This window comes from Diabrotica virgifera, chromosome 1, assembly GCF_917563875.1.
Source record: "Diabrotica virgifera virgifera chromosome 1, PGI_DIABVI_V3a".
Taxonomy (NCBI): domain Eukaryota; kingdom Metazoa; phylum Arthropoda; class Insecta; order Coleoptera; family Chrysomelidae; genus Diabrotica; species Diabrotica virgifera.
Window position 1 is genome coordinate 105316640 of NC_065443.1, and position 27365 is coordinate 105344004.

The window sequence follows — 27365 nt, forward strand, 5'->3', positions numbered from 1 at the left end:
ATTTATGGGTACCATTAGATATTGAAATGAGAAAGATATATTTAGATGATGGTGAGAATTTACAATTTGGGGAACAGTATTTAGATGAGAAAACACAATCTGTAGTTGCTACTTATGAAAAAGAAATACCATCAATAAAAAATTTAAGCAGAGTAACTGAAAGTTTTTTGATTGAAAAATTTTCTATAAAAATACCGAATGCTTGTCAGTGGATGGAAGACTTTGAGAGAGAGTGCGAACGATTTGAAATCATAGATGATGAACAGAAAATAGAGTCATTAAAATACTTACTTGAAAAACAATGTTTAGATTGGTACAGTAGCATGATAATTAAATACACAGTACAATCAGATTGGAAAATTTGGAAAACAAACTTTTGTGATGCATATGAAAAGAAAGGTTGGTCTCAAATCAAATACGCATTCACATTCAAATATCAAAGTGGTTCTCTTATAGAATATGCAACAAAAAAAGAAAGATTATTATTGGAAGTAAATAAAACAATCGACAATGACACATTAATAAACCTTATTGTATTAGGTTTGCCAGACGACATAATGAATAAACTTGATAAATATTCATTGATTTCAACTACTCATCTATTTAGTGAGTTGAACAAGAATGAATACTTGGTAAACAAGCAAGGTAAAAGACAGAAAGTATTCTTAGATTTTAAAGAAAAAGTTGAAGAAAAACAATACAAAACCAGCCAAAGATTATACAAAGAACAAAAACACATATGCAGTATTTGTGAAAAGCTTAAAAAAGGAACACGTTACCACTTAGAATCAGCATGTTGGTATAAGGCAAAAGATAATCACAATGACAAAGATAGTCAAATTCAACTTATCATCAACTCAGAAATAGAATGTGAACTACAAAATGAAAATCAAAAAAACTGCTAGTGTTGCCATTAATAAAAGTAAAATTAGTACTGAATAGCAATTTTGAGATTTTTGGAATATATGATTCAGGTTCAAATGTCTCATTAATAAATTCAAAATTGTTGAAAATAAATAATGAAAGACTAATTAATCCTAGAGGTACTAATTTAAAAACTATTAATGGCCTTAAAAAAACAAATGGAATGGTCAAATTAAGTATAAAAATTTTTGACGTAGAAAAAGAAACTGAAGTCTTTGTGATTGACAAGGATAATTTTGATTATGATTTTCTAATTGGTTTAGACTGTATAAAAAATTTTTATTTATGTCAAGATGAAAACCTGAAAATAAGTCAAAAACCACCTATACATATAGATACTATTTCTAAGGAAATAGAAAAAACTTTTCAAACAAATGCTAAAATTTCTAAGGAAATTAATGAAGAAATAATATTTGCTTCTAAGGAAACAAATGATAATTCAAAGGTATCTGATATGTCAAATGAAATGGGAAATAAACATTTAATAAATTTTAATGAACACTTTGAAAATCAAATTTTTGAAATTTATGTAAACCATTTAGATCGCTATCAACAATTAAGAATAGATGAATTAATAAATGAAAACAAATCCATATTTGCCAAAGATAAGTATGATGTAGGAACAGTAAAGGATTATGAAGCACACATTGATTTATTAGAAGAAAAATATTGCAGCAGAAGGCCATATAGAAACTCAATTGAGGATAGAAAGGAAATTGAAAAGCAAATTGCAATGCTATTAGACAAAAAGCTAATCGAAGAATCATACAGCCCCTTCGCAGCACCAGTTACATTAGCTTACAAGAGAGAGGAAAATACAAAATCACGATTATGCATTGATTTTAGAGACCTGAATAAAATTGTTGTGCCACAATCACAACCATTTCCTCATATTGAAGATTTAATGCAAAAGACGAGAAACTGTAAATTTTTCTCAACCCTTGATATCAATTCTGCATTTTGGTCAATTCCTATGCGTATTACAGATAGATACAAAACAGGATTTGTTACACAAGAGGGACATTTTCAGTGGACTTGTTTACCATTTGGGCTGAAAACATCCCCAGCTATATTTCAGCGAATAATGTGTAATATAATAAGAAAACACAAACTTGCTGACTTTGCAGTGAGCTACATAGATGACATACTAGTTTTTTCAAAATCATTCTCAGAACATATCAGACATCTAACACAACTATTTACAGCTATCAAAAGTGAAGGATTCAGATTAAAGCTTACAAAATGCACATTTGCTGCGGAATCTGTAAAATACTTGGGTCATATAATACAAAATAATAGTGTACGACCACTGAAGGACAACTTAATTTCAATAAAGGAATTTCCAATACCTAGAACACAAAAACATGTAAGACAATTTCTAGGAAAGATAAATTTTTACCACAAATATGTGCCAAACATTGCAATAACATTGAACCCATTACACAACCTGTTGAGAAAAGGACAACCATTTATTTGGACTACAGAATGCCAAAATTCGTTTGACAAATTAAAAAACATATTGTTAACTCAACCTGTATTAACTATATTTGATCCAAATCTACCAATACATATTTATACTGATGCCAGCTTATTGGGAGTAGCAGGGGTATTAAAACAACCACAGGAAAACAAAGAAGAAAAACCAGTGGCTTATTTTTCAAAAAAATTAAATGAAGTTCAAAAAAGAAAAAAGGCCATATACTTGGAGTGTTTGGCCATTAAAGAATGTGTTAGGTATTGGCAACATTACTTAATTGGTAAGAAATTTACTGTTTTTTCTGATCATAAACCATTAGAAAATATGAATATAAAATCTAGGACTGATGAGGAACTAGGAGATCTAACATATTATTTATCACAATATGATTTTGATGTTAAATATTGTCCTGGGAAACATAACTTAGAAGCTGATTGCCTTAGCAGAAATCCTGTCCTAGGCCCAGATAAAAATACTGAGGAACAGTTAAAAATTGTAAATTCAATAACTATCCAAGATATACTGGAAGATCAAGAAAAAAATAGAGACATACAGGAAAATAAGTATAAATTAATAAATAAACATAATGTTTATTACAAAAATATAAAAGGAAGAGAAAAAATCCTTTTGACTGAAGACTTTAGTAGAGAATTTTTAAAAAACGTTCATAGAAACTTGTGTCACATAGGAGTGAAACAAATGCATAATATGATTGGAACATATTATACAGCAAAAAACTTAACAAAAAACATTAGAGAAACCTGCCAAAAATGCTCAGTATGCATTAGAAATAAATCAAGGGGATTAGAAAAATTCGGATTAATGTCACATTTGGGACCAGCCACAAAGCCTTTCAGCATTGTCAGTATAGACACAGTAGGAGGTTTTGGAGGTTCCCGTTCTACAAAAAAATATTTACATATTCTAGTAGACCACTTCACACGATATGCATATATATTGACATCGAAAACTCAAACTGCAAATGATTTCATTAAACTTGTAAATAGTATTCCAGAAAATGATCAAATCGAAATGATTCTATCAGACCAATATCCAGGAATAAATTCAAATGATTTTAAAAAGTTTTTAGAGAAAAAGTTTACGAAACTAATATTCACTGCTGCTAACTCTCCTTTTTCTAATGGTCTCAATGAGAGACTAAATCAAACCCTGGTTAATAAAATTAGGTGTAGAATTAACGAGACAAAAGAAAAAAAAGCTTGGACAACAATAGCACAAGAATGTGTGGGCAAATACAATGATACCGAACATACTGTAACTGGTTTCTCACCATCATATTTAATGTATGGCAAAAAAGTAACAACACTGCCATCTGAACTGAAAGAAGTAGATTCAGAAAAAGATTGGATAAGAAACAAAAATCTTGCTTTAGAAAGAACGAAAAGATCTCACAAATATAATAAACAAATTTATGACAAGAACCGTAAACATGTGGACTTCAACATAGGTGATTTGGTGTTTGTCGAAAATGGAAACAGGTTAAACCGAAAAAAATTGGACGAATTAAAAATTGGACCATATGAAATAACAGAAAAACTATCAAATTCCATTTATAAAGTAAATATGAATCGGAAGAAGTCAGACTCTAATCTATTCCATATCTCGAAGCTGGTTCCATTCCCTATACAGGAAGAAGGTCAAGATGAAGATGGTAACGAAAATATTTGAATATTTTCACCTTTGGGAAGGATGATGTAATGAAACTACATATTATACTTTCATCATTTTAATATTGCTGTGCTCCAAGATGTCATCTCAAATTGGAATTTCAAATTGGAACGCAGTCAGCCAACGTTAGAAATTCGGAACACACTCCTGGCCTGCCGAACCGTCACTAGCTGAGAAGAGATTGGATTGACAGACGTCGTCATTTATGAAATGTCAAGCATTTATGAAACTTTTATTTTCACTTATTTGTAGAAATAATCATAGATTGGGAATATTGACATTAAATGTCGTTTCTTTATTCTAGGTAAATATTGTAAATGTTGTATTAAAACATGTTTTAATAAAATACTTTATTCTAGAGCAACACAGCTGTCCTTATTCCTATAAATATCATGCCACTCCTATCGGAGATTGGAAATCATCAAGGCCACCCTGACTTTGTTTACAGCTGACCTAAAAAGTTCATTAGTGGTGCAGCCAAACCACTCTCTCAAATTCCGCAACCATGACATTCCTCTACGGCCTGGATTCCGTTTTCCTTTCTATTTTTCCTTGCAGTATATTTTGAAGTAATGCCTATTTATGACCTCTCATCAGGTGACCCAAATACTCGAGTTTTCTTCGTTTTATCGTTAACAAAATTTCTGGGTCTCTTCCTATGCTTCGTATTACTTCAAGATTTGTGATTCTTTCAACCCAACTTATCTTCAGCATTCGACGGTAGCACCACATCTCGAAACTTTAAATATTTTTTATGTTGTTCTGTTTGAGAGTCCAGGCCTCTACACCGTATAATAGCGTGTTAAATACGTAGCCTCTTAGCATTCTCAATCGTAAAGGGATGCTTACATCTCTGTTGCAGAAGAATTTTCTCATCTTTGTGAAGGTGGCCCTGGCAATTTCGATACGTCTTTTTATTTCATTGTTTTGGTCTCCAGTTTCGTTTAATAAAGTTCCCAAGTATTTGTAACTTGATACTTTTTCAATTTGAATGCCGTTTATACTAATATGTGCTGGTTGTGTCATGATTTTACTGAAGACCATATACTTGGTTTTTTTGATATTAATGTTTATGCCATAATTGTTGCAAGCAATATTTCTGTTTCCCCTGAGTTGTTATCTAGGTTTCCCCATTGACGATTATTCTCCCATTTGCGTTTGATAAAACTTTCTTGCAAATGTGTTTACTATACACTTTATGCTACAACAATAGTAGCGAAAATACACATCCCTGCCCCTGCCTCACTCATTGTATTTCTGTTTTTACGTCTGAAACTTCATATTCTATTATTATATTTGCTCACTGATTCCAATGTAAATTTAGGATTATTCTCAGATCTTTATCATGTATGGCGTACCTTATCGAAAGCCTTCTCGAAATCTAAAAAACAGACGTGTATTTCTTCATCACTAACATTCGTAAGAATATGGTACTTTAAAATGTTGTAATTTGTATGTATGTATTAATTAGAATGTGTGATAAAACTATTTTATAAATAAAATAATATGTAAATTATTTTATTGGTTTATTATTCATCAATGTTATGTACGCATTTTTGGTTATTTTAGGTATTTTTTTAACCTCAGTAGTCCGATATTATCTGATATGGACATGAATAGGTAATTAATGACAAACACCAGAATAAAATACGATAAGCACGTACTATACTATATTTGCATAACTATTAACTTATGGTTTCTTACACGACGTTTATATATACGTTATAGTCAAAGCCCGAATTTCAGTCACACCTAGTAGACAAAGCGGAAACGGCGGGTTCGTTGGGAAAAATATTCCCATGAGATATTTTTGCATAATCACATTCGTGAGACATCCCAGAATAAGGTTCAAGAAGTCGCCCACGAGAAAAGTGGGCCAATTTTTTTTTAACAATTTTTTTTAATCAAAATGCAAAAATCAATATTTTTGGCCCGGACTATTTTTTTAAGTTTTTTGGACCATTCTGGACAAAAAAGGTCTCATAATTTTTCTCTAAAGTTGATCTTTTTCGAGTTATAAGCAAGTTAAAATTTGAAAAACGCGAAAATGGCCATTTTTAAGACTTAATAACTCGGTCAAAAATTATTATATTGAAAGTCAGAAAGTGACTAAATCAAAGTTTAAAGTCGCCGCTACATGATCTTGAAGAAATCTGTGTCATTAATTTACTACTAAGCTGTTATTTTTAATTAATAACAATGAGTGGTTAGATCGTATTGACGCTGCTGTAAATGTGAGTGCGAGTAAGATGCACAATTGGACTGCTGGAATGGCTTCTCTCTCGCACTCAGCATTTACAACCCCGCACACGTGCATGGCGCTTATTATTATTACTTAAAAATAACAGCTTAATAATAAAATAATGACAAACATTTCTTTAGGATCTTGTAGGGGGGCTTTAAACTTTCATTTAGTCATATATTGACTTTCATAATAATAACTTTTAACCGAGTTATTAAGCCTTGAAAATCGCCATTTTTCGTTTTTTTCAATTTTAAATTGCTTATAAGTCGAAAACGATCAACTTTAGAGAAAAATTATAAGATACCTTTTTTGTCCAGAATGGTCCAAAGAATTAAAGAAAAAATTGTTCAGGCCAAAAATATTGATTCTTGCAATTTGATTAAAAAAAAATTATTAAAAAAAATTGGCCCACTTTTCACATAGGCGACTTCTTGAACCTTATTCTGGGATGTCTCACGAATGTGATTACGCAAAAAAATCTCATGGGAATATTTTTCCCTTCGAACCCGCCGTTTTCGCCTTGTCTATAGGTTTGACTAGGCAATCCTCAGGTCTGACTGACGATATTAGTCAAAGCCCGAAATAAAGTTACAGTTTCGGCCTTTGACTAGTCAAACCTAGGAGAGAGTAAGTTGGTCAGACAAAGGTCGAAACTTAATTTTATGAAATCGGGGTTTGACTAGTCAAACCCCGATCAGCTATTAAAAAGTCGTAGTTTGTTAGATTAGGTTTAATAAAACGTCATTTTTTAATTTTAATGTTTTTTATATTATCGTAATTTTGTATTGTCGATTATTTTTATATTGTCGTAATTAAAATTAAAAAAATAGTGTTTATTCTCACATGTTCAGGCATTATGGCATTTAAAGTTGCACAATATACGTTAGACCTTTTACACTTTTGACGAGCATTTCTTATTGTAGTAGCATTTTATAAAGCCTTGTCCTCCAAATTTAGAATCTTTTGTACTCATTTTTCTTAGAGACAGCTTAACGTCTGAAACATCTTCGACATTAAGAAAATTCTCTTTGCATTCTCTTATTTGATTTCTTGAAACAAGTTTGTTTATAGTTCCGTATTTCGTAATAACTCTATATAAACCGTCAATTGTTTTATCTTGTGTGATACTCAAAATATTTCGAGCATCTCTTTTGGCTCTATCAAAGCTGGGGATAGGTATTGTTGCAGTTATTACGATCGAAATTGGAGGAATTTTTTTTTTTTACTTAATTGTTTCATAGTATTAGCCTGGGCATGAAGACCTTCAATCGCCTTTCCTATATTTATTTTAATCTTTTTCTGTCTGTGTAACAATACCTATCCCCAGCTTTGATATAGCCAAAGGAGAAGCTCGAAATATATTAGGTATCATAAAAGCTAAAACAATTGACGTTTATATAGAGTTTGTACGAAATGATTAACAACAAACATTATTTTTTCAAGAAATAAAATAAGAGAATGCAAAGAGATTTTTCTTAATTTCGAAGATGTTCCATACGTTAAGATTTCTCTAAGAGAAATTAGTACAAAAGATTCTAAATTTGGAGGACAAGGCTTTATAGAATGCTACTGCAATAAGAAATGCTCTTCAAAATTATGTAGGTATATGTAAAAAAGGTATAACGTATTGTGCAACTATAAATGTCATAATGCCTTAACATGTGAGAATAAACACTATTTATTTTATTTTAATTATAAAAATAATAAACATTAAAATTAAAAAATGACGTTTTCATAAAATTTAATTTCGACTTTTGCCTGACCAACTTAGTCTCTCTTTATTAATAAAAAAAATAAATAAAAAAAAATTTAAAAAAAATTCACAAGAGGATTTAAACCTCCGCGGGGTTGATCCGGGTTGACATTCTATCGTAGTGATAAAAAAACATAACAAAAACAAAACAAAAAAAAACTAAAATAAAATAAAAAAAAAAGAATGAATTTATTTTAATATTAATATTAATATTTTTATTTGTAAAATATATACACTATGTGTTCTTGATAAAAATTAAGTAGTATAATATATTTATATTTTTTAACATAGTATGTACATTAGCTGTAATTAGTAGGTAAATAAGAACTAAAAATTGTAATAATATTATAATAACCAAGTTTCACTAATTGGCAATATTTTTAATACATTTACTTTTGATTGAGACTGGCTGGATGACCATAGTCCAAGCCAAAAAGGAAAAAAAAAAACTTAGTTTCTCCTAGGTTTGACTAGTGAAAGGCCGAAACTGTAATTTATTTCGGGCTTTGACTAAGATCATTAGTCAGACCTGAGGATTGCCTTGTCAAACCTAGGAGTGCCTGAAATTCGGGCTTTGACTATAACATATACAGTATGATCCAAATCTACGGAATAAATTAATTATGTGAAAAACCATGACATTTTAAAAAATCTTAAAACACGTAAATTTTAATTTATGAATGTCTATCAATGACTATATTACGTATGTTGGACATTACGTCACCAGCGTTGGCATAATAACATAATTGACAATATTTTTTTAAATATAAACCGAGGCCACGGGACCCTCATAAGGTCTCCTAATCAGCTTTGCAACGATGTATTATTCGGATATTTGTTTCTACAGCGTTAACTAAAACTGTTGGATTATTAATACAATTAATTATAATGCATAGTGCCATACAATAAACTTATAGAAAATGTTGAATTTGGCAACTTTCAGCAACGATGCAATAAAAAAGCTGGCAGTAAATTATTTCGTACAGTTGTCAATAATTTGGCATCAGATAATCCTGAGAAATTCCAGATAACAAGGAGCAGTAAAGTTTTTCTCAAAAATATAGCTCTATAATATGATTGTTGACAACGCCGGTCCAAACATTCATATTCTCAGGATATTGTGTCATATATTCCTCCATCCAATGTGGATTTTTACGCTCGTAGTATCGATATGTCTGGCGGTTTACTAAATATAAACGTTGAGCATAAAAGTCGCTTCATATGAAATAAGTACCTTTTCTATGAAACTCTGATCTCTGCTACATAATTCAATAATGATTTCGAAGAATTTGATTATTCTATCAAAGTCATCTTCTAACAGCCCTTGGGTACTTTGTACATCTGTACTTTGTACATCTGGATCTAAAAAAGGAGAAGTCTAATAAAATAACTCCTTTTTTAATACCTTAACAACGTTGATTGGTGGATATTATTATCTAGTGTGACCTGCCTCGAACTGGGATTTTCTTGACATGCCAGTACAACGTCCAGTTTCTTGGTTTCGGATTTTGATTTTCTAGCACTCTTGGGGGGACCTTTAACATGGCCTGTTTCCCGATTTTTTTTCAGTTTTGCTAATTGTTGATTAAAAAATCGGTTCGCGATGCGACATTTACAATTAAATAAATTACAAAATTCTGCCCCAGCCCTCATTGTATCTCTCTAAAAGAAAGTTATGACGAAGAGGAAAGTCCTGATTACGAAATCTAAGGGAATGGTTTAGTCTGCGCTCTAAACAACTATTTAGAGCTGCGGTAAGTACACTAAGAATTGCCATATTGATATCCAACCTTCGACAGAAGATGAGAACTTAAGAAGAAGAAGAAGAAGAACCAATCATGATAAAAATCTCGATTCGTTCTATTTCAATAAGTTACTAAGTAAGTAAAAAACTCGAATATGAAAAACTGTATGTCTATTAGTTGACAGATTCATAGATCATTGATAATAACGACCAGTCAATTAAATGTTTGTGAAAATATTTTTGAATACTTCACTGATACTGCAAGAATTCATTTCAGCTTAGAACGTAGCAATAACCAATGTATTTTTTTAAGCAAAAAACACAACTCTATTTATTTGCAGTGGTGATCCTTAGTGTAATTTAGTTCAGTGAATTTAGTTCTAGTTAACAAATCGAGACTTCTACAAACCATAATATCTTGGTTATTATACACATATTAAAATGATCTAGGTTCTAGGGGCAAAGTAATAAAAGAATAATTAAATAGTAATTTGAGAATGTACTTAAAAAATATTGAAATTTAACAAATCCGGACGCTGCTTAATGATGAATAGTAAACAACACAAGCAATCGGTCGTCGTATACAAAGGGATTAAACAATTGAAAAAAACAAAAATTCTCAACTAAAATTTAAAAATATAGTCGTAGGCTCTTTTTATTAGAGTGTATGGTCACCTCTGTTATTAATGACAGCTTGACATCGATCTGACATACTTCTAATTAAATTGTCAATATCGTCTTGCTCAAATTTGTTGCCATTGCTCTTGCATACAGTTTAGCTCTTTCCTTGTCTGGAACGCTAATCCTTGCTGTTGTACATGTCTTTTTAGCATATCCCCAAACGTGCTCAATGGGATTCAAGTCAGGTGATTGAGCAGGCCAGAGCAATAACTGAATATTGTTCTCCTCTAAAAACTTTCTCACGATTCTTGCAAAATTCAGACGTGCATTGTCGTGCATCAGGACCAAATTCTTTCCGAATTGTGCAGAATACGGTCTAACAATAACAATAGGTTCCAGAATATGATCTCGATATTAATTTGCTGTTAAAAGAACCTTCAATATGAACGAGATCTGTTCGAAAACCTATTGAAACTCCAGCCCAAACCATCAAAGTTTCTCCTTGATATCTGTCAACTTGTTGAACGGTTTGCAAGCGAGATGCATTGCCAAGTGGTTGCCACACCCTCGATCTTCGTGAATAGGGTCGTAAACCAAACCTGGATTGATCGGTGAAAAGAATGTTTGCCCATTCTCGCTTGTCAAATTTGTTCTTCAATCCATTCTAATCTCCTTGTGCGATTCCCACTGGATAATACTGGAACACTAATAACCCATCAAACGTGAATATTACCCTCATGAGACCTATTCCTGATAGGTTGAGCAGACACATTAATGCCATGTATGTTTTGAAGCTCACATTTTAACTGGCCCTCAGTAACATTCGGGATCCTTAATGACTGAAGGAGAACAAACTTGTCACGTACCGGTTGTGACTTGCTCTTTTTGGACCAGCGTGTTTTCCCTTATAGCACCAGTTTCTTGAAAACGCTGCCATAACCGACGTACAGTATTTTTGGTAGAATGCACAGCTTCTGTCACGTCGCGGATGTTCATACCAACCTCTATCATACCAATAGCTCCTAGCTGTGTTTCACGATTAGTGCTTCCAGGTCCGATTTGTTTTTAATCGGTACGTAAGCAAAAACAAATCGGGATTTAGGGTTATAGATCGGGACGCATATTTACAGATGCTAGCGTGTGTAGACACCAGGGTGTTGAAATCAGTTAGGGTTTGGAAAAACAGTACATTTACAAATGCTAGCGCGTGTTGACACTACGGTGTTGAAATCGGTTAGGGTTCGGAAAAACAGTACGTTTACAGATGCTAGCGTGTGTTCACACTAGGGTGTTGAAATTAATTAGGGTTTGGAAAAACAATAAGTACATTTACAAATAACACAAAAGAACAACAAAAAAATAATGTTGTTCTGAAGCTATTTCCTTGTGGCATTTTTTATAATTAACTATTTAGATGGGAAATAAGCCACAACTAAATTGAAAAAAAAAATTTTATTAACGTTTCGAGGCCCAAATCGGGTGTCGTTGTTAAAATACAAAATACTACTAAATTAAACAAAAATGTTGTTGCTTTGTAAAAATACTTTAAAATGTATAATATATGTCTGAATTGCCAATATAAATGAGTCCGATTAAATAAATTGAAGACCTAAGTGGAAGAAGGAAGTATGTAACATTTTCTAAAATTTTGAGTTTCTTAGTGAATGAAGGTGGTATGTAACTTAACTATCATATTATGCCACTTTTACTGTACCTCTAAAAAGCTTAATAAGAGATATTCTAGTGGATGAAGGAGGTATGTAACATGTAGAATACAATTCTTGAATGAAACAAGGAGGTATGTAACATTTTTCGTCTTTTTGAGGTTTAAATTGTTTATAACTCGAAAACTATTAACTTCAGAGAAAAATTACAAAATACCTTTTTTGTTTCCAATGATCAAAAGAACCTAAAATAATGTACACAGGCTGACAAAAATTGATTTTTTAAATTCGTTTAAATTTTTTTTATAAGTGTAGCTAAGGCTAGGGTAACTATTAATAAAAAAGGCAAGGTAGACGGAAGAAGAAACGCCAGGTCGAAGAAGAAAGGCCAGGTCGCAGAAGACCATCATGGCTTAGACACCATCCCTTTACCGAGCTGCCATTAACAAAAATTACTATAGCCAGTTTGATAGCCAACATGAACATAGCAACATGAAGAAGAAGATTATTTTGTGTTCAATTACATAAATTTCTGTAAAACTGAATATAGAGCATTATTTCATGCCACATACCCCCTTCGTCCATTCAGATAAAGGATAGTTATACAAACTAAAATTAATGGAAGAAGGCGATATGTACAGTTTATATTTATTTTTAGAAAAAATTCTAAAACTCAAAACAAATTATCAACATTATATGTAAAGGAATGCTTATAGCAATATAAATAAAACCAAATAACACAAACAATATTTTCATGATAAAAGTAGAGGAATAAAAACTTTAACTGCCCATATCTAAAAAGGTAGGCTTTGTAACATACATTTTTGTTGAATTTAGTAGTATTTTGTATTTTGACAACGACACTCGATTTGGGCGTCGAAACGTTAATAAAATTATTTTTTTTTTCAATTTAATTGTGGCTTATGTCCCATCTAAATAGTTAATGATAAACATGCCACAAGGAAATAGCTTCAGAACAACATTATTTTTTATGTTGTTCTTTTGTGTTAATATATTATTGTTTATATCCCAACAACGTTTAATTATTTATTAATACCTAAATCACTTAAATATTTTTCCACAGCAGTAGGTATATAAAATCAATGGCAATAGTTGTTAGCATATGCATGTATAACCACTAAAAAAGCCTAGCTGTTTTCAACACTCTGGTGTCCAAATCTGTTAGTATTTGTAAATGTACTGTTTTTACAAACCCTAACTGATTTCAACACCGTGGTGTCAACACGCGCTAGCATCTGTAAATGTACTGTTTTTCCAAACCCTAACTGATTTCAACACCCTGGTGTCTACACACGCTAGGATCTGTAAATATGCGATCGGGACAAAGAAACAACAATAGCCCAGTAAATGACCGTTTTGAAGTGTAATTTTCAGAGTTAACTCCGAATTGCATGAAAATCTGGTTTTAGGTTCTACTTACTGTCTACTTCAAAGTTGAACTTGTACCGTTAGTTGCTTTTACTTGGGGGGTGACAGTTACAGTTACCCCTTCTCGGTTGTAAAAACAAACGCGCGTTTAAAGTAAGTCCCAAAATGGATCAACTGACAACTCTAAAAAACTTTTGTTCTATATCATTTTTAAACTAAGTCAATACTTTTCGAGTAATTTTATCGAAAAAAATATTTTTAGCAAAACTGTAGCTTTCAAAAAAGCAAAAATATTGTATATTCAGAAAGTCTATAAAACCAGTAAAAGCAAAGTTGTAGCTCATCAACATACGTTCTTATTCGTCAAATTCCAAATCTAATTTTTCAACTTGAAATAACCAAAATATTAAGTAAGCAATTTTCGGGCAAAACCTATTAAAATTTTTTAAACCGTTTAAAAAAATCTTTAGTTTTGTTTTATATAAAAGTCTCTAGTATTAAAACTAAACGAGTTACGCTCAAAATAAAATTGGCCCCCTTTTTTGGTAAAAAAAATCGTGAAAATCTCCCCCTATTTAGCACCGTAAATAAAATTAATCGTTACCGCTTTACCATATACATACTTTATGTGTGTATTGTTTATACTATCTGTAAGGTTTACCTGTTGGGAGTGCTTAGTTTTGAAAAAAATTGGTTTTATAGTAAAAAAAAATTTCCTAAAATATTGGAAAATGCCCTTTCTTCAAAATAACTTAAAAAGTATTAGGGACACTAAAAATCTTAAGGAGTAAAAAGTAGGTAGGTTTTGCTTTTATAAATATGATAGATTCATTTTGTTTTTCTGTAAGCCAAAAATTGGTTAAAATATGGCTGTTCATATTTTGCATACACTCGTGATTAGTGACTCGTTCAGGCCCTTTCAATCATGTAAAAAATACATAAAAGTAAATTGTTTGTAAAGCGGCAACGATTAATTTCATTTGGGGTGCTAAGTAGGGGGAAATGTTCACGATTTTTTTACCAAAAAAAAGGAGTCAACTTGATTTTGAGCATAACTCGCTTAGTTTTGATGCTAGAAACTTTTTTAAAACATAAAAATAAAGCTTTATTAAAAAAGTTTTAATCGGTCTTTCCCAAAAAGTGCTTCATTTCTTGGTTATTTCACGTTGAAATATTTGATTTGGAATTTGACGAATAAGAACGTATTTTTCATGAGCTACAACTTTTCTTTTGCTGAGTCTATAGACTTTACGGGTCCACAATTGTTTTCAATATTTTATATTAGGTAGGTGTGCTACATTTTTGCTAAGAATATTTTTTTCGATCAAATACTTACTTGTTGAGTTATTTGTGAATATCGCCTGAAAACGTGATATTTTTGTATAAAAATAAACATTTTCATTCGTGAATACCTCGAAAAGTATTAACTAAGTTAAAATTCTACAGAACTAAAATTGTTTAGAATTAGTCAATTTATCCATCTCCGGACTTATTTTAAACGCGCGGTTTTTCACCTCCAACTAGGGATGACTGGCACCCCCCGAGTAAGAGCAAGCAACGCCACAAGCCGTCCAAATTTTCATCCAATTCGGAGTTGATCCTGAAAATTACACGGTATCGCCGTATTTGCCGTTCATTTACTGGACTACAAGGTGTTTCTATAATCTGTATTTAATCCTACATAATAACAACAATAATCAGATGAAATTACAAAAAAAATCGTAGATTAAGTAAATTATTTATTTTTTATTAAAACTATATTTTTCATTCGATTTTGCCACTTTTAGGAGTAACTTGTTTTTATAACATATTTATAAAATTCACTACAAGTCCTCCTGAAATTGGTTTTCGTGGGTGAAAATCGGGACAATTAGTGTCCCAATCAGGCACAAATCGGTACGCGTCTCCAGATCCCTGAAAATCGGGACGTCCCGCACAAATCAGGACACCTGGTAACGCTATTCACGATCGAGATGACTTATTTCCATATTAACTTAGTTAAAATCAAAATAACAACAAATTTCAACTACACTTGAAGCAAAAGTTGTACTGAATGTAATTTAAGTGGATTAGATAAACTTCAAAAAATTGACCTCTTTTTAAGATCAACAAAAACACAAACCGACATTGGGATAAATGGTGGTAAATTGTGACAAATTTTATTTTAACAGAAAAGTCTTGCTTCTTGAAAGTAAACGACTTTCATTTCTTGTTCCCTAGTAGACCCTTTTGATGTGTGTTATATACATCCCTGATGCGCACAACTGCAAGTGGTGCAAAAGAAACTACGAAACAAGAAATTTAAAGACAAAAATACACAACAAAGCAATAATGTAACTGTAGGATAAACATAAATTAACAACAAGATTTAAGTACAAATAATTAGCTATCAAATGCCTGGTTGCACCAACAGATCTTAGGTTTAAGACGTGCCTTAAGCTCAGCTTACCAGACATACGCGTTGAACAATTGAGTCTTAGATCAATTTTCAGCTTGCCGCAATGGATTTCTACGTGGATTGCATCTTAAACTTACAAGTGAAGATGTGCTAAGATAGCGCCTCATCTATAAACTGAGCTTGGCTAAGCTGAAGCTTAAGATTTGTTGGTGCAACCAGGCATAAATAGAAACCTAATCAGAAACGGAAAAATAGTATTGGCAATATTTAGAAAAGTTAAGACTTCACGAACATAAAAATTCAGGATATATAAAACAGTTCTTAGGCTTAGACCAATTATCATGTATGGGTCTTCTGAGGCGTGGAAGCTAGCAAAAGCAATGTAAAGAAAACTCAGATGGATTGAAAGACAAATTCTCAGAATGATATTTGGATCCTATGGATATTCGAATACTAACCAATACCGAACCAGAACATATATGCAGGGGTCCAACAGATTATAGCGCTAGTGATGAACATAGTTCAAGAGATTAATTCCCAACGTCCAAGATAGACTGGGCATGTCCATAGTCAACCTAATAACCACCTTACCAAGTTAATCTGGGAGGAAGCCCCGACAGCGAGAAGGTTCTTAGGACTTCCACGAATGCGATGGAGAGATAACATATGCAGGCACGGATCTAGAAATTCATAATAGGGGGCCAGACTTACCGCATATATTATATCATCCTGATTTAGCCATACGACTCACACTTACTCTAAAGATAAAATTCACTCGTCCCAGATACCTACGGTATCAAGAAGATTGAGAACTGGTGGGACTTAGCCTCTGGTGGGAGTAGCTTCTAACAAATTTCTTATCTTATCTTATCTTATCTTAAATCAACTCTATATTTATAAGCAGTTCTCTGAAGTCCCCTTCGTTTGAATTATTGATTGATTCAGACATTGATTTCATTTTCAAATCAATAGCACCATCATGGCATGTTTTCTCAACCGCACAAAATAATTGCTTTTACAATCAGAACAAGTTTAATTCGATTTTCGTTTACTGTTTTTGCAACTTCATTCTTCAATTAAAAGATAACGTTTTCTGTCTTACCTTCGGGCACTTTTTTAAAGTTGCTGCATTTTAATTGAGCCGTTTTATGATAGTTATTATCAGAATGGCTCCTTAATATTTCACACGCTTGAGGCCTAAGGGGCTTAGTAACTAAGTTTTGTAACGCGATTTTACTTTGACCCCTCTTTAGACCCAAATAAAACACACACACGGCAGTAAGCACTTTCACCTTTCTTTCTGTAAGATAGCCACGGGAATTTATTTAACCACATAAGATGTAATTGTCACGATTCTAATGTCTTTGGAAATCTGTATCCACTTTCAGAATCCCAAGGATCAGTTAGGACAAGATATTTTAACTGTAGGCGTTAAGATTAACCTTTCTACTGCCAATGGGTATTAGTATCCAGTAAAATAGACAGTAAGCTGTGGTTTTCCAGTAAAATTCAAATTTTTATATCTTTATTGTATCCCAAATTTGAGACTTGACTTTTGATGAGATAAGGTTTGTACCCAGTTTAACGTACTAGTCCTGTCGCCAGGGGGGGTACAACGGCCTCGTTAATTCAGATGGACTTACTCAAGGTTTTTTTATGTATTTTGACCCGTAGAACACGAATTTTTTGGGTAACAGTTGATCCGGATGTCGATAAGATTGTTATAGACCAAGAACTTGAGGAATCAAATAACAGCGATTTTTGGCAAAACAAAACAATATTTTGTATTTTTTGGGCCATTTTAAGTAAAAAATATTTCTACAAGTTTTTTCGTAGGATGCACAGTTTTCGAGATAAACGCGGTTGAACTTTAAAAAAATCGAAAAACTGCAATTTTTGAACCCGAATAACTTTTGATTAAAAAATAAAATAGCAAGTCTGCTTACCGCATTTGAAAGTTTAAGTCAAATTATATCGGTTTTGATTATTTGCATTGGTAAAAATTTATTTTTTTATTGTTTAACAAAGCTATAAACACGTAGGGTTTCCCGTGCTTTTACATGCGTTTTAACGCATGTAACGTAGAAATAGTCTTGATTGCACTAGTACCTATTCTACCTACTCGTTCGATTTTAAATGAGAAATCATAGAAACATCACTCACGCACTAGTTGTTTGTAGCTTTGTTTAACAATAATACAATAAATTTTTAGCAATGCAAATAATCAAAACCGACATAATTTGACTTGAACTTTCAAAGGCGCTTAGCAGAATTGCTATTTTATTTTTTAATCAAAAGTTATTCGGGTTTAAAAATTGCAGTTTTTCGATTTTTTGAAAGTTCAACCGCGTTTATCTCGAAAACTCTGCATCCTACTAAAAAACTTGTAGAAATATTTTTTGCTTAAAATGACCCAAAAAATACAAAATATTGTTTTGTTTTGCCAAAAATCGCTGTTATTTGATTCCTCAAGTTCTTGGTCTATAACAATCTTATCGACATCCGGATCAACTGTTACCCAAAAAATTCGTTTTCTACGGGTCAAAATACATAAAAAAAACTTGGGTAAGTCCATCTGAATTAACGAGGCCGTTGTACCCCCCCTGGCGACAGGACTATACCTATTTACATTTTAAAATATCATTTTTGTTATTCTTTGAATTGAGAAAAATATAGTTCCATCGGTACACAAACAAATGCACCTGCAGTTTATTTTTCAGAGAAGGCTGCTTTTACTGGATTTTATGGCTTCTTTCAATTCTTTGGAAGAGGCTGTCGTGTATATTTAGTGTTCTAGTGATCGCTTGAAGTTTAGAGTTGACAGAAAAAAATATCACATAAAAAAATACTCATAGACTAAATACAATAGGGGGGTCCGTGGCCCAGTTGACACCCCTCTGAACATGCCACAAGAAAACAGTTTCAGAACTTTTAAAATATATCATTTCAAAATAAAAAAATATAAAAGTTAAAAGTACAACCTACAACAACCATAACTTCACGAACAAACGTTACAAATATATTTTATTGAACTATTAAAGTTATACTAATAGTTATAGTAACTGATCGTTCACTCTTCTATAACAGTTGGGTATTCACACTTATTAAAATATTGGATAAGTACCTATATCTATACATACCTCCTTTGGATTAGTTTGTAACTGCAATTCACACAACTTCACGTAATAAGGTGGTACCTTCTTTTTAAGCGAATCTCTTAGTGAGTCTCTTAAAGAATTCCTCATTGTATCAATCTTTCAATCACTTTCAAGACTTTCAATCACTTTATAAGATAATATCAAACTGAGGACTGTTTAGTTTCGAATGATAAAAACAACTTTATCAGCTCTTCCTCTGCGGTCGATTTCTGGTGGTTTAATATATTATTAGTAATGGAAAACGTACAGTGTCGTAAATGGGAAATATTTTTTTTGTTAAATCATTATAATACGTTGATTGGCGCCTGGAAATTGCAGCATTAGAATGCAATAATTTAGCGTCATTACAAGGTTTGGGTCACGAACTCCAAGAAAGTAACCCACTTTTTAAACGCTTTTATTTAGTTCAATAGATTGCGTCAAATCTTTGGATGTTAATTTGACTACCTTTTTTCCATGCAAATGAATGAAAATTTGCAGACATATGCATTCGCGGTGACAATACACGAATAGACAACAAAAAATTTTTGTTTATGTTTATTAATTGTTTAAACAAAAAAAAAACAATTTTAATGGAAAAAGGCCTAAATTCTCTTGTTTTTTACAATGTAGAAACTTGAAACTTTTACGGATGGTAGCTAATGATATAACCTATACATAATTTCACTTTTTACGTTAATTGTTTACGTTATGCGTCATAAATAAACAATAAAGTTTTAAATTTTGAACACTCATATATTTGTTTATACAGTACGATGCAAGTGAAAGGAATAAATTCGTTATTTCGTAAAAAGGCGACTTGAACCCTGGAATGCTACCTGGGGTACACTTGTACCCCAACCTTGTTTGTAAGTTACACCAATTTGCAGTAGTGGGTGTAGAAAATATGAAAATAAACTTGTGAATAATAATATAATAAAATATTTTTGTATACAAAATAAATTCTTAGCATGTTATCTTAAGATTGTTTTTGTCATAAGTTCTTAAAACATACATATATAAATATTTTAGGTCGATTTTATTTGGGGTACCACTGTACCTCGATGTAGCAGATTGAGTTTAGAAAATAAGTGTAGCAATCCAGGGTTAAGGAAAAATCCCGAAAGAGGTCGATTTTATTTTTAAATTACGATATTTTGGGATATATGTCATACTAGTGACGTCATCCTTCTGGGCGCGATGACGTAATCGATGATTTTTTTTAAATAAGAATAGGGGACATGCGATAGCTCATTTGAAAGGTCATTCAATTCTTTATTCAGTAATATAAAAATTTATATAATTATTTGTACAGGGTGTCCAAAAACAATTTTTTAATTAAATTATTTGACAAAAAAGAAGAATGTATGTAATTTATTAAACGCTTTTATTTAGTTCAATAGATTGCGTCAAATACCACGTTCAATTTCCACGTTAATCTAACGTGGAAATACTCCATTCCAGGCACTGAAGATGTTCTGTTCAGAACGAAAACGTTTTGCAATCCATGTGGATGACTTTTAGATAGTTTTTTAAATAAAACGATTTTATACCAAAATACAATTTGAAGTTTTTACTTCTGTATAGGTTTTTTTAAACTATGGTATACAGCCAACTATTGGGATTTTCCCATTGATTTTATATATTTTAATGTTTGAAAAGTGTAAGACTAAAAAGTAAAAAATAAAAAAATATGAAAAAAAAATTTTTAGGAAACGCTTTTCTTTAGTTCCGAGTGACTAAAATTAAAAATATTAAAAAATCAACTAAAAAGCAAAAAATAAAAAAAAAAATGAAAAAATCCAACACATTCGTCTCAGAAAAGCGTGGGGCAAAAACCGTTTATTCGATGAAGACGCACCACGCTTTTCTTTGACGAATGTGTTGGATTTTTTCAATTTTTTTTTTATTTAAATATTGTGTTTATCATGTGAAACGTTTTGCTACGAACATACTTTGTTTTGCTTCCTCTTAATGCTAGACCAAATTATTCCTATTGTTTTTTAGAGCGGAGAGAGGAGTTAGACAGGGAGACACTATTTCTCCAAAATTATTTACTCTTGCATTAGAAGATGTGTTGGGAAATTGGGATAAATTGGGAACAACGTGGAATTAAAATTGATGGCAGATTTTTAAGTCATCTAAGATTTGCCGATGACATAGTACTCATAAACAACAATACAGAAGATCTAATCTACATGCTAAATGAGCTTAAACAAGAATCTGAGAAAGTCGGTTTAAAAATGAATTTAAATAAAACAAAAGTTATGACAAATCAAGATATCACAATCGACTTAGATGGAAGTGAGATCGAAAGTGTCGAAGGGTATATATATGTTACCGGCCAAACCCGATATCAGGACAAACTAGTTTGGCCTAGGCAAAACTAGTTTGTCCTAAACGCGATAGGATAAACTAGTTTGGCCTAGGCCAAACTAGTTTATCCTTATATTAATACGGATACTGCAGGATCCAATAATACTACACCCTATTATAAACTTTATAGTATACCTACAAAGCCAAAATAAATAGATAAACTGAATAAAATACTTCGTAATTAGAAAATAATCATTTTTATTAAAACGATAACTAATCGTCGCTAAAACTAATGGACAATTGGTAATAAAAACAATTATATTATAAAAAATAATTAGTGTATTTTTATAAAAGCAATAATTATACCTAAATTTTTATAAAAATTATTATTTATTTTCCATGGAGAGTTTCGGTGACACTTAGAGTTGCGGAGTGTAAATGCCTTTTTGTACTTGCATCTCTGTTTGTGCAACCCTTAGCGATATTTTAGAGCAGCGTTTCCCAACCGGTGGGTCGCGACCCACTAGTGGGTCGCGGACATATTTCAGGTGGGTCGCGGCGTGGCTCTTACAGTAGCTGAGTAGCGTATCCTAGTAGCCATCATGGGTGAGTAATGGATCGCGAATATGAAAAAACGTCAGAAGGTGTGTCGCCAGACATAAAAGTTTGGGAACCACTGTTTTAGAGAATAACATATAATGTATCTAACTTTTGGAGTATTAATGTGTCTACAAGGTTTTTAATTGTTTTCAGATCAGAATTCGACATTTGCCATCAAATTTTATTAGAGGTAGTAGATAAAAACCAAGGCACTAAAATATGAAGTGTTGCAGCTACGAGAGGTTCAGCTGGATCAGAGCAAGGTTTTGTCAAATGTTCACAAAATGTCAAAAAAAAACTGTTCCACAAACAGATGCAAGAGCAAGAAGACAATTATTATAATCCGCAATTCTGTGTCACCAATATACCCCATGGAAAAATAAATAATGTTTATATTTGAAGTATAATAATTATTATTATTGCTTTTATAAAAACACTGATTTATTTTTTATATTACATAATTATTGTTCATTAATTTTAACAACGAGTCATTATCTTTTACTAAAAATGATTAATTTCTAATGATTAATTTCTAATTACAGAGTATTTTATTCATTTAATCTTTATTTTGATATTGTAGGGTATATTATAAAGGGCTTATTAGTTTATTCTGCAGTATCCGTATTAATATCAGGATACACTAGTTTGGCCTAGGCCAAACTAGTTTGTCCTGAAATCGGGTTTGACCGGTAACATATATACCTAGATCACACGATCAAACTAGTCAAACAGAATCAAACTACAGATATAACTAGAAGAATCTGAATGATTTGGACACTAGTGGGCAGTAGTAGGAAGACTCAGTGATGTGTTGAAAAACAAAAAGACATCAATAAATCTAAAGAAAAGGGTATTCAGCAGTTGTATTCTACCCGTTATGACCTATGGAATGGAGACCATCACACTTACAGAGGTATCAGCCAATAGATTGAATACAACACAGAGGGCGATCCAACGAGCTATGTTAGGAGTTGGGAGTTAGGAGTAAGGACGAAGGTGGAAGATGTAATTAAAAGAATTTCGCAAATGAAATGCAACTGGGTAGGGCACGTAGTACGACAAAACAATGAAAGGTGGACGAGAAACATTGTACATTGGAGACCATGCGAGCACAGTCGTAGTAGAGGAAGACCACAAAACGATGGCTAGGCGACATAAAAGCAAAAATGGAACGAAACTGGCACTAAATAGCCCAAAACAGAGAAGAATGGAGAACTCATGGGGAGGCCTCTGTCCAGGAGTGGATGCAAACAGGCTGAAGAAGAAGAATGTAATAAATATTCTCTTTCAAAATCGACAAGGAAAAAGAATTTCCTGTATTCGGCTGTATACCATTAATCACAAAACATTGCAGCACAATTATTGGCTAAATCATCGTTAAATTAAAAAAGATCATACAGGAAAACAAAAGATTGGTCAAAGATTCAAGTTATCGTTACATCGCACCCCGACTTCAATGGTGCCATAACATTGCCTACAAGTTGCCTACATTATGGAATAATGTCATATAATATTATAGTCATCTTAAAATCTGTAGAGTGTGCCTGTGTCGTTACTACCATTTCCGATTTTGGCTCTCTCAGCATTAGCAAGAGCACCACAGACAGTTTGCGTTACCGTGATAAGTACCATTAATTTTAAATTATTTTTAATTATTTTTAACTATAGCCCTAACATGTGATAATGAATTTATTAGCCAAGAAAATTATACTCAAGTAAAACTTCTCTAGTGCAGTGCCATTGTGAGGATTATGGCATTAGAGAACCTAATCCTTGAATTTTGGATATGGGTGAATATTGGTAAAGCAATATCAATAATTAAAAATTAATATTAGCATTACATAGTATTGTGTTTTCAATTTATCAATCAAAGGCAAAATGAAAATTAAATTAAATTTTTTTATTTTATAACGCGGGCACATAAATTTGATACACCCTGTATATTGAGCTGTAAATATTTATTAGAATTTAGTTTGGATGTAAGTGGATTTCTCTTTTAATGAGCTTTCCGATGAACCATTAAAGACTTTTGTGAATAATTAAAGTGAAAAGGACGATGTATTTAGGTTTAAAATGGAGAAAGTTTGTTTACTACGGAAACTATAGAATCCACAGCTGGATGTAATTATCATTTTCGAGAAAAGTGGTTTGAATGATTGAGAGAGTTTGAAAAATAAGTCATTATGTTTTTGGCATCGCTGAAGAGCAGTTCGACGTTTTCGTGGATAGATAGTTAGCAAGTACCAGTGGCTGTTTGATAGTGGAGAATAGTGTTGAAAAGTGGAACGAGAGACAGATCAAATTGAGACGAAATACCTCTTTGATTCTGTATTATTGTGAGAAGGACAGCAGAGAATTTTTGGAGTTTTGTTTGAATCGAGTACGTGTCAAAAGAGGCCCGGCTTGTTGGAGAATTGGTGCTGGTATGCTGATAGTTTTGAAGCTGGAGAACGGAGAGGGCTTTGATGAGTAGCCTTTAACATAGTCAACGAGGGAGATACATGTAACTAGTGGAACAAGATTTTAAAAGTCTAACATTACCAACTGTAAAAACAAACTAAGGGACAGAACAATAAATCATGGAACCAAATAATGATTAAAATCATAGAAAAAGTGGTTCTTGGTTGAGCTAATAATGATAATTTATTATTAATTGAAAATTTATGTGTTTTAGTATTTCGGAATAAGTGTTTACATTAACAAAACTTTATCAAGTGTTTTGTTAATGTAATTATTGGTAAATCAGGTTCAGGTTATACATATATTATTTCCACGTAAATAAAACAAGAAAACGTAATTAAAAAATGATAGAATTTAATCAGTACAACATGAATGTACGCTTAATAATTACAAACCGGTTTCAGCAATTATATCTCATCTTCTTTTACCTTGATGGAAAAGATTCCGTGGAACCACTTACTCACGTAAAACGTTGAGAATAGGTAAAACCGTATCATTTTGCGAATTTCATTCTATGACTCACTTGAATGTCTCGCGCCTAGCGGTGCAAATACAAAGGTTATCCATTAACTTCCTGTTCAAATATTTGATTAATTATTTTGGATCTCCAAAATATTTATCTATGTATTTTTAGTAAAGAATGTTAGTCACTGTAGTTAAATTGTTTATTTATGTCGTTGTACACTATAATTGCTTCGTATTGCCAGAAATAAAATAAACAAAAATCATTGCAATACCTTTTTCTTCTTCTTCTTCTAATGTGAGTCTTCTTTGTGAGTCTTGGCCTGTCTAACAATGTTCTACCATTCTGCCCTGTCGGATACGTTCTTCCTTTCTGATTTGTCGAAATGTCATACCTAATTAAAAATTCAAAATCAGCAAATCATCCGCCCGGAAGAAACGTGACATAACTCAAAAATAGTAGGGGAGGAAAGTATGCTAAATTTGCAGTTACTCGAGCGTTATGGGTTGTGAAGAGCAGGTAGGTCCTAAAACCAAAAAAGTTAAGTTTTCCATAAAGTGGGGACTTTCCATTTTTTAATTTCATTTTCCATTTCCAATAATCGTTTTTCCGATTATAGCGCTATCTATTCATAATTCGAAAAAATGTATCGAATAAAAGTTGCTATAAATAAATATTGGGGGCTCCTAATTAAGAGTTTAAAGTCACCCCCCACCCTACCTCCGTGGGGGGTCGTGTTTGGTGCCATTCGATGGCTTTTTCAAAATTATTGAATACTGTATTTTGCAGTTTTTTGATCTGTCGTTCATTTCGCGAAATATCGCAGGGTTCATATTTAAATTATTAAAATAGTTGCAATGCGAAGGCAAAACAATTTTATTTTTCACTTAGAATACAGAGTGCAGTCCAGCACTCTGAATCGACGATTTTCGAATCTTATTGGAGTCTCATCGGAGAGACGTAGGCCTGCTGCTCCATACTCGAAGTGATCAACCATGAAAGTTTATCCCCACACTGCAACTGACGTGAATGGATTAGGTGACTAGCGTCATCTGGCAATTGAAAGGTAAATTTTTTATTCCTAAGTTTTCAATTTAAAAATGTTTTAGTAATATTTTTAATATTTTTCAATATTATAAATGTTGCTATTAGGATTGAAAACTTTACCTCTTAAAATTTTAAACTTACCCCTCTTCGTGAGGCGTCGTGTTTGGTATCATTCGATAGATTTGTGAAAAATATTGAACACGTATTTTTTAGTTTTTAGATCTGACGTTCATTTCGCGATATATTCGCTTTTTGTGTGAAACTTTGTGACTCGTCCATTTCCTTATATCTCGCTCAAATCGTCAGATTTTTGAAATATACACTATTTTGCATGGACTTAACCTACCTTATCTTAATCTGACAATTTCAAATTTTTCTAAGGATAGATTTTTTTCGGACCTCCCTTAACGAACTCCCCTGTATTAAAAGCCAAAATATTGTAGAAGTACATTTACAGGATACAAGGTTTATCCCCATGTGATAATCTGACGCGCTCGAGTAACTGCAAAAATCCTCGCTTGGGCTCCTTTACTAAAATGCATCATCCCACTAGTCTTGTTAAATTGACCCAAAAATCCAATTATTTGTACAAGGAAAAGCATTTTTTTTCTTTTCTTATTGGCTTTGGATTGCCTGGTTCATTCAGCCTAGACAGATAATAAATTACTGTTTGCTACAATATTCCAAATATAATAACATTACGTACATGTGCGTACATATCCAGGAAAAGTATCACATAGATATTTACTTCCAACTTCGTCAGATGGTGGTTGTGTCATTATTCACTTGGTGGTAATGAATATTTTTATTCCGGAAAAAAGACACTTTTGAGTTATGCTCTGACGTTCAACGTGAACGTATCTTTATTGATGAAAAAAACCGTTGTATTTCGAGAAGTGACCTAGAAATTTTTTTGTTAGTATTTAAAAAAGTGACCAATAATTGAAAAGAAAAGTGACATAACTCAAAAGCTTTATTTTTTTTTGTTAAATTATAATATATCATATTTTTTTGTTTTGCTTCTTACACAATTAGAAACATTCCCTTCCATATTCTTCCTTTTTAATCTTTTAATGTTAGCAGTTATCGTTTAAAACTTACAGTTACATAATTAAGATCTAAAGAATCCAATTTTGTATCTCCTAAAAAAAGTTGTTCTTTGAGTTGTGACACTTTTATTCCAGATAAGCGAAATCCCAAAACGTAAATTTGGCCTTTTTCGTCGATTTATCAAAAAAATTGGTCAGTATTTTTTTGGTGGAGCAGGCTTTGGATTGTCACTTTAATAAATTCCCGCATTTTAAACGAACCAGTAAGTTAGTTACACGGTATTTGTTCCCACTGTTTACAAAAGCCGTTTCTAGTGCTACCACAGTTACAAACTCGTCATCATTTTGCCCAACTACTCTTTCCAAGTTGTTCCACAAATTCTCTATTG

The 27365-nt window shown here is 32.2% G+C and overlaps 1 protein-coding gene across 2 annotated transcripts in view; it reads right to left on the bottom strand.

Annotated features, from left to right (window-relative positions):
- Positions 1–27365, bottom strand: part of LOC114325453 (phospholipid phosphatase homolog 1.2 homolog) — a 151266-nt gene that overhangs the window by 67863 nt on the left and 56038 nt on the right. The window contains exon 1 of one of the 2 annotated variants that reach the window (XM_028273531.2): positions 19045–19164. The exons of the other annotated variant lie outside the window; for it this stretch is intronic. Coding sequence (XP_028129332.2) covers positions 19045–19149 — 105 coding nt within the window. The 5' untranslated portion in view covers positions 19150–19164. Of the gene's footprint in view, positions 1–19044; positions 19165–27365 lie in introns of those variants that run through there. 2 annotated transcript variants of the gene reach the window in all.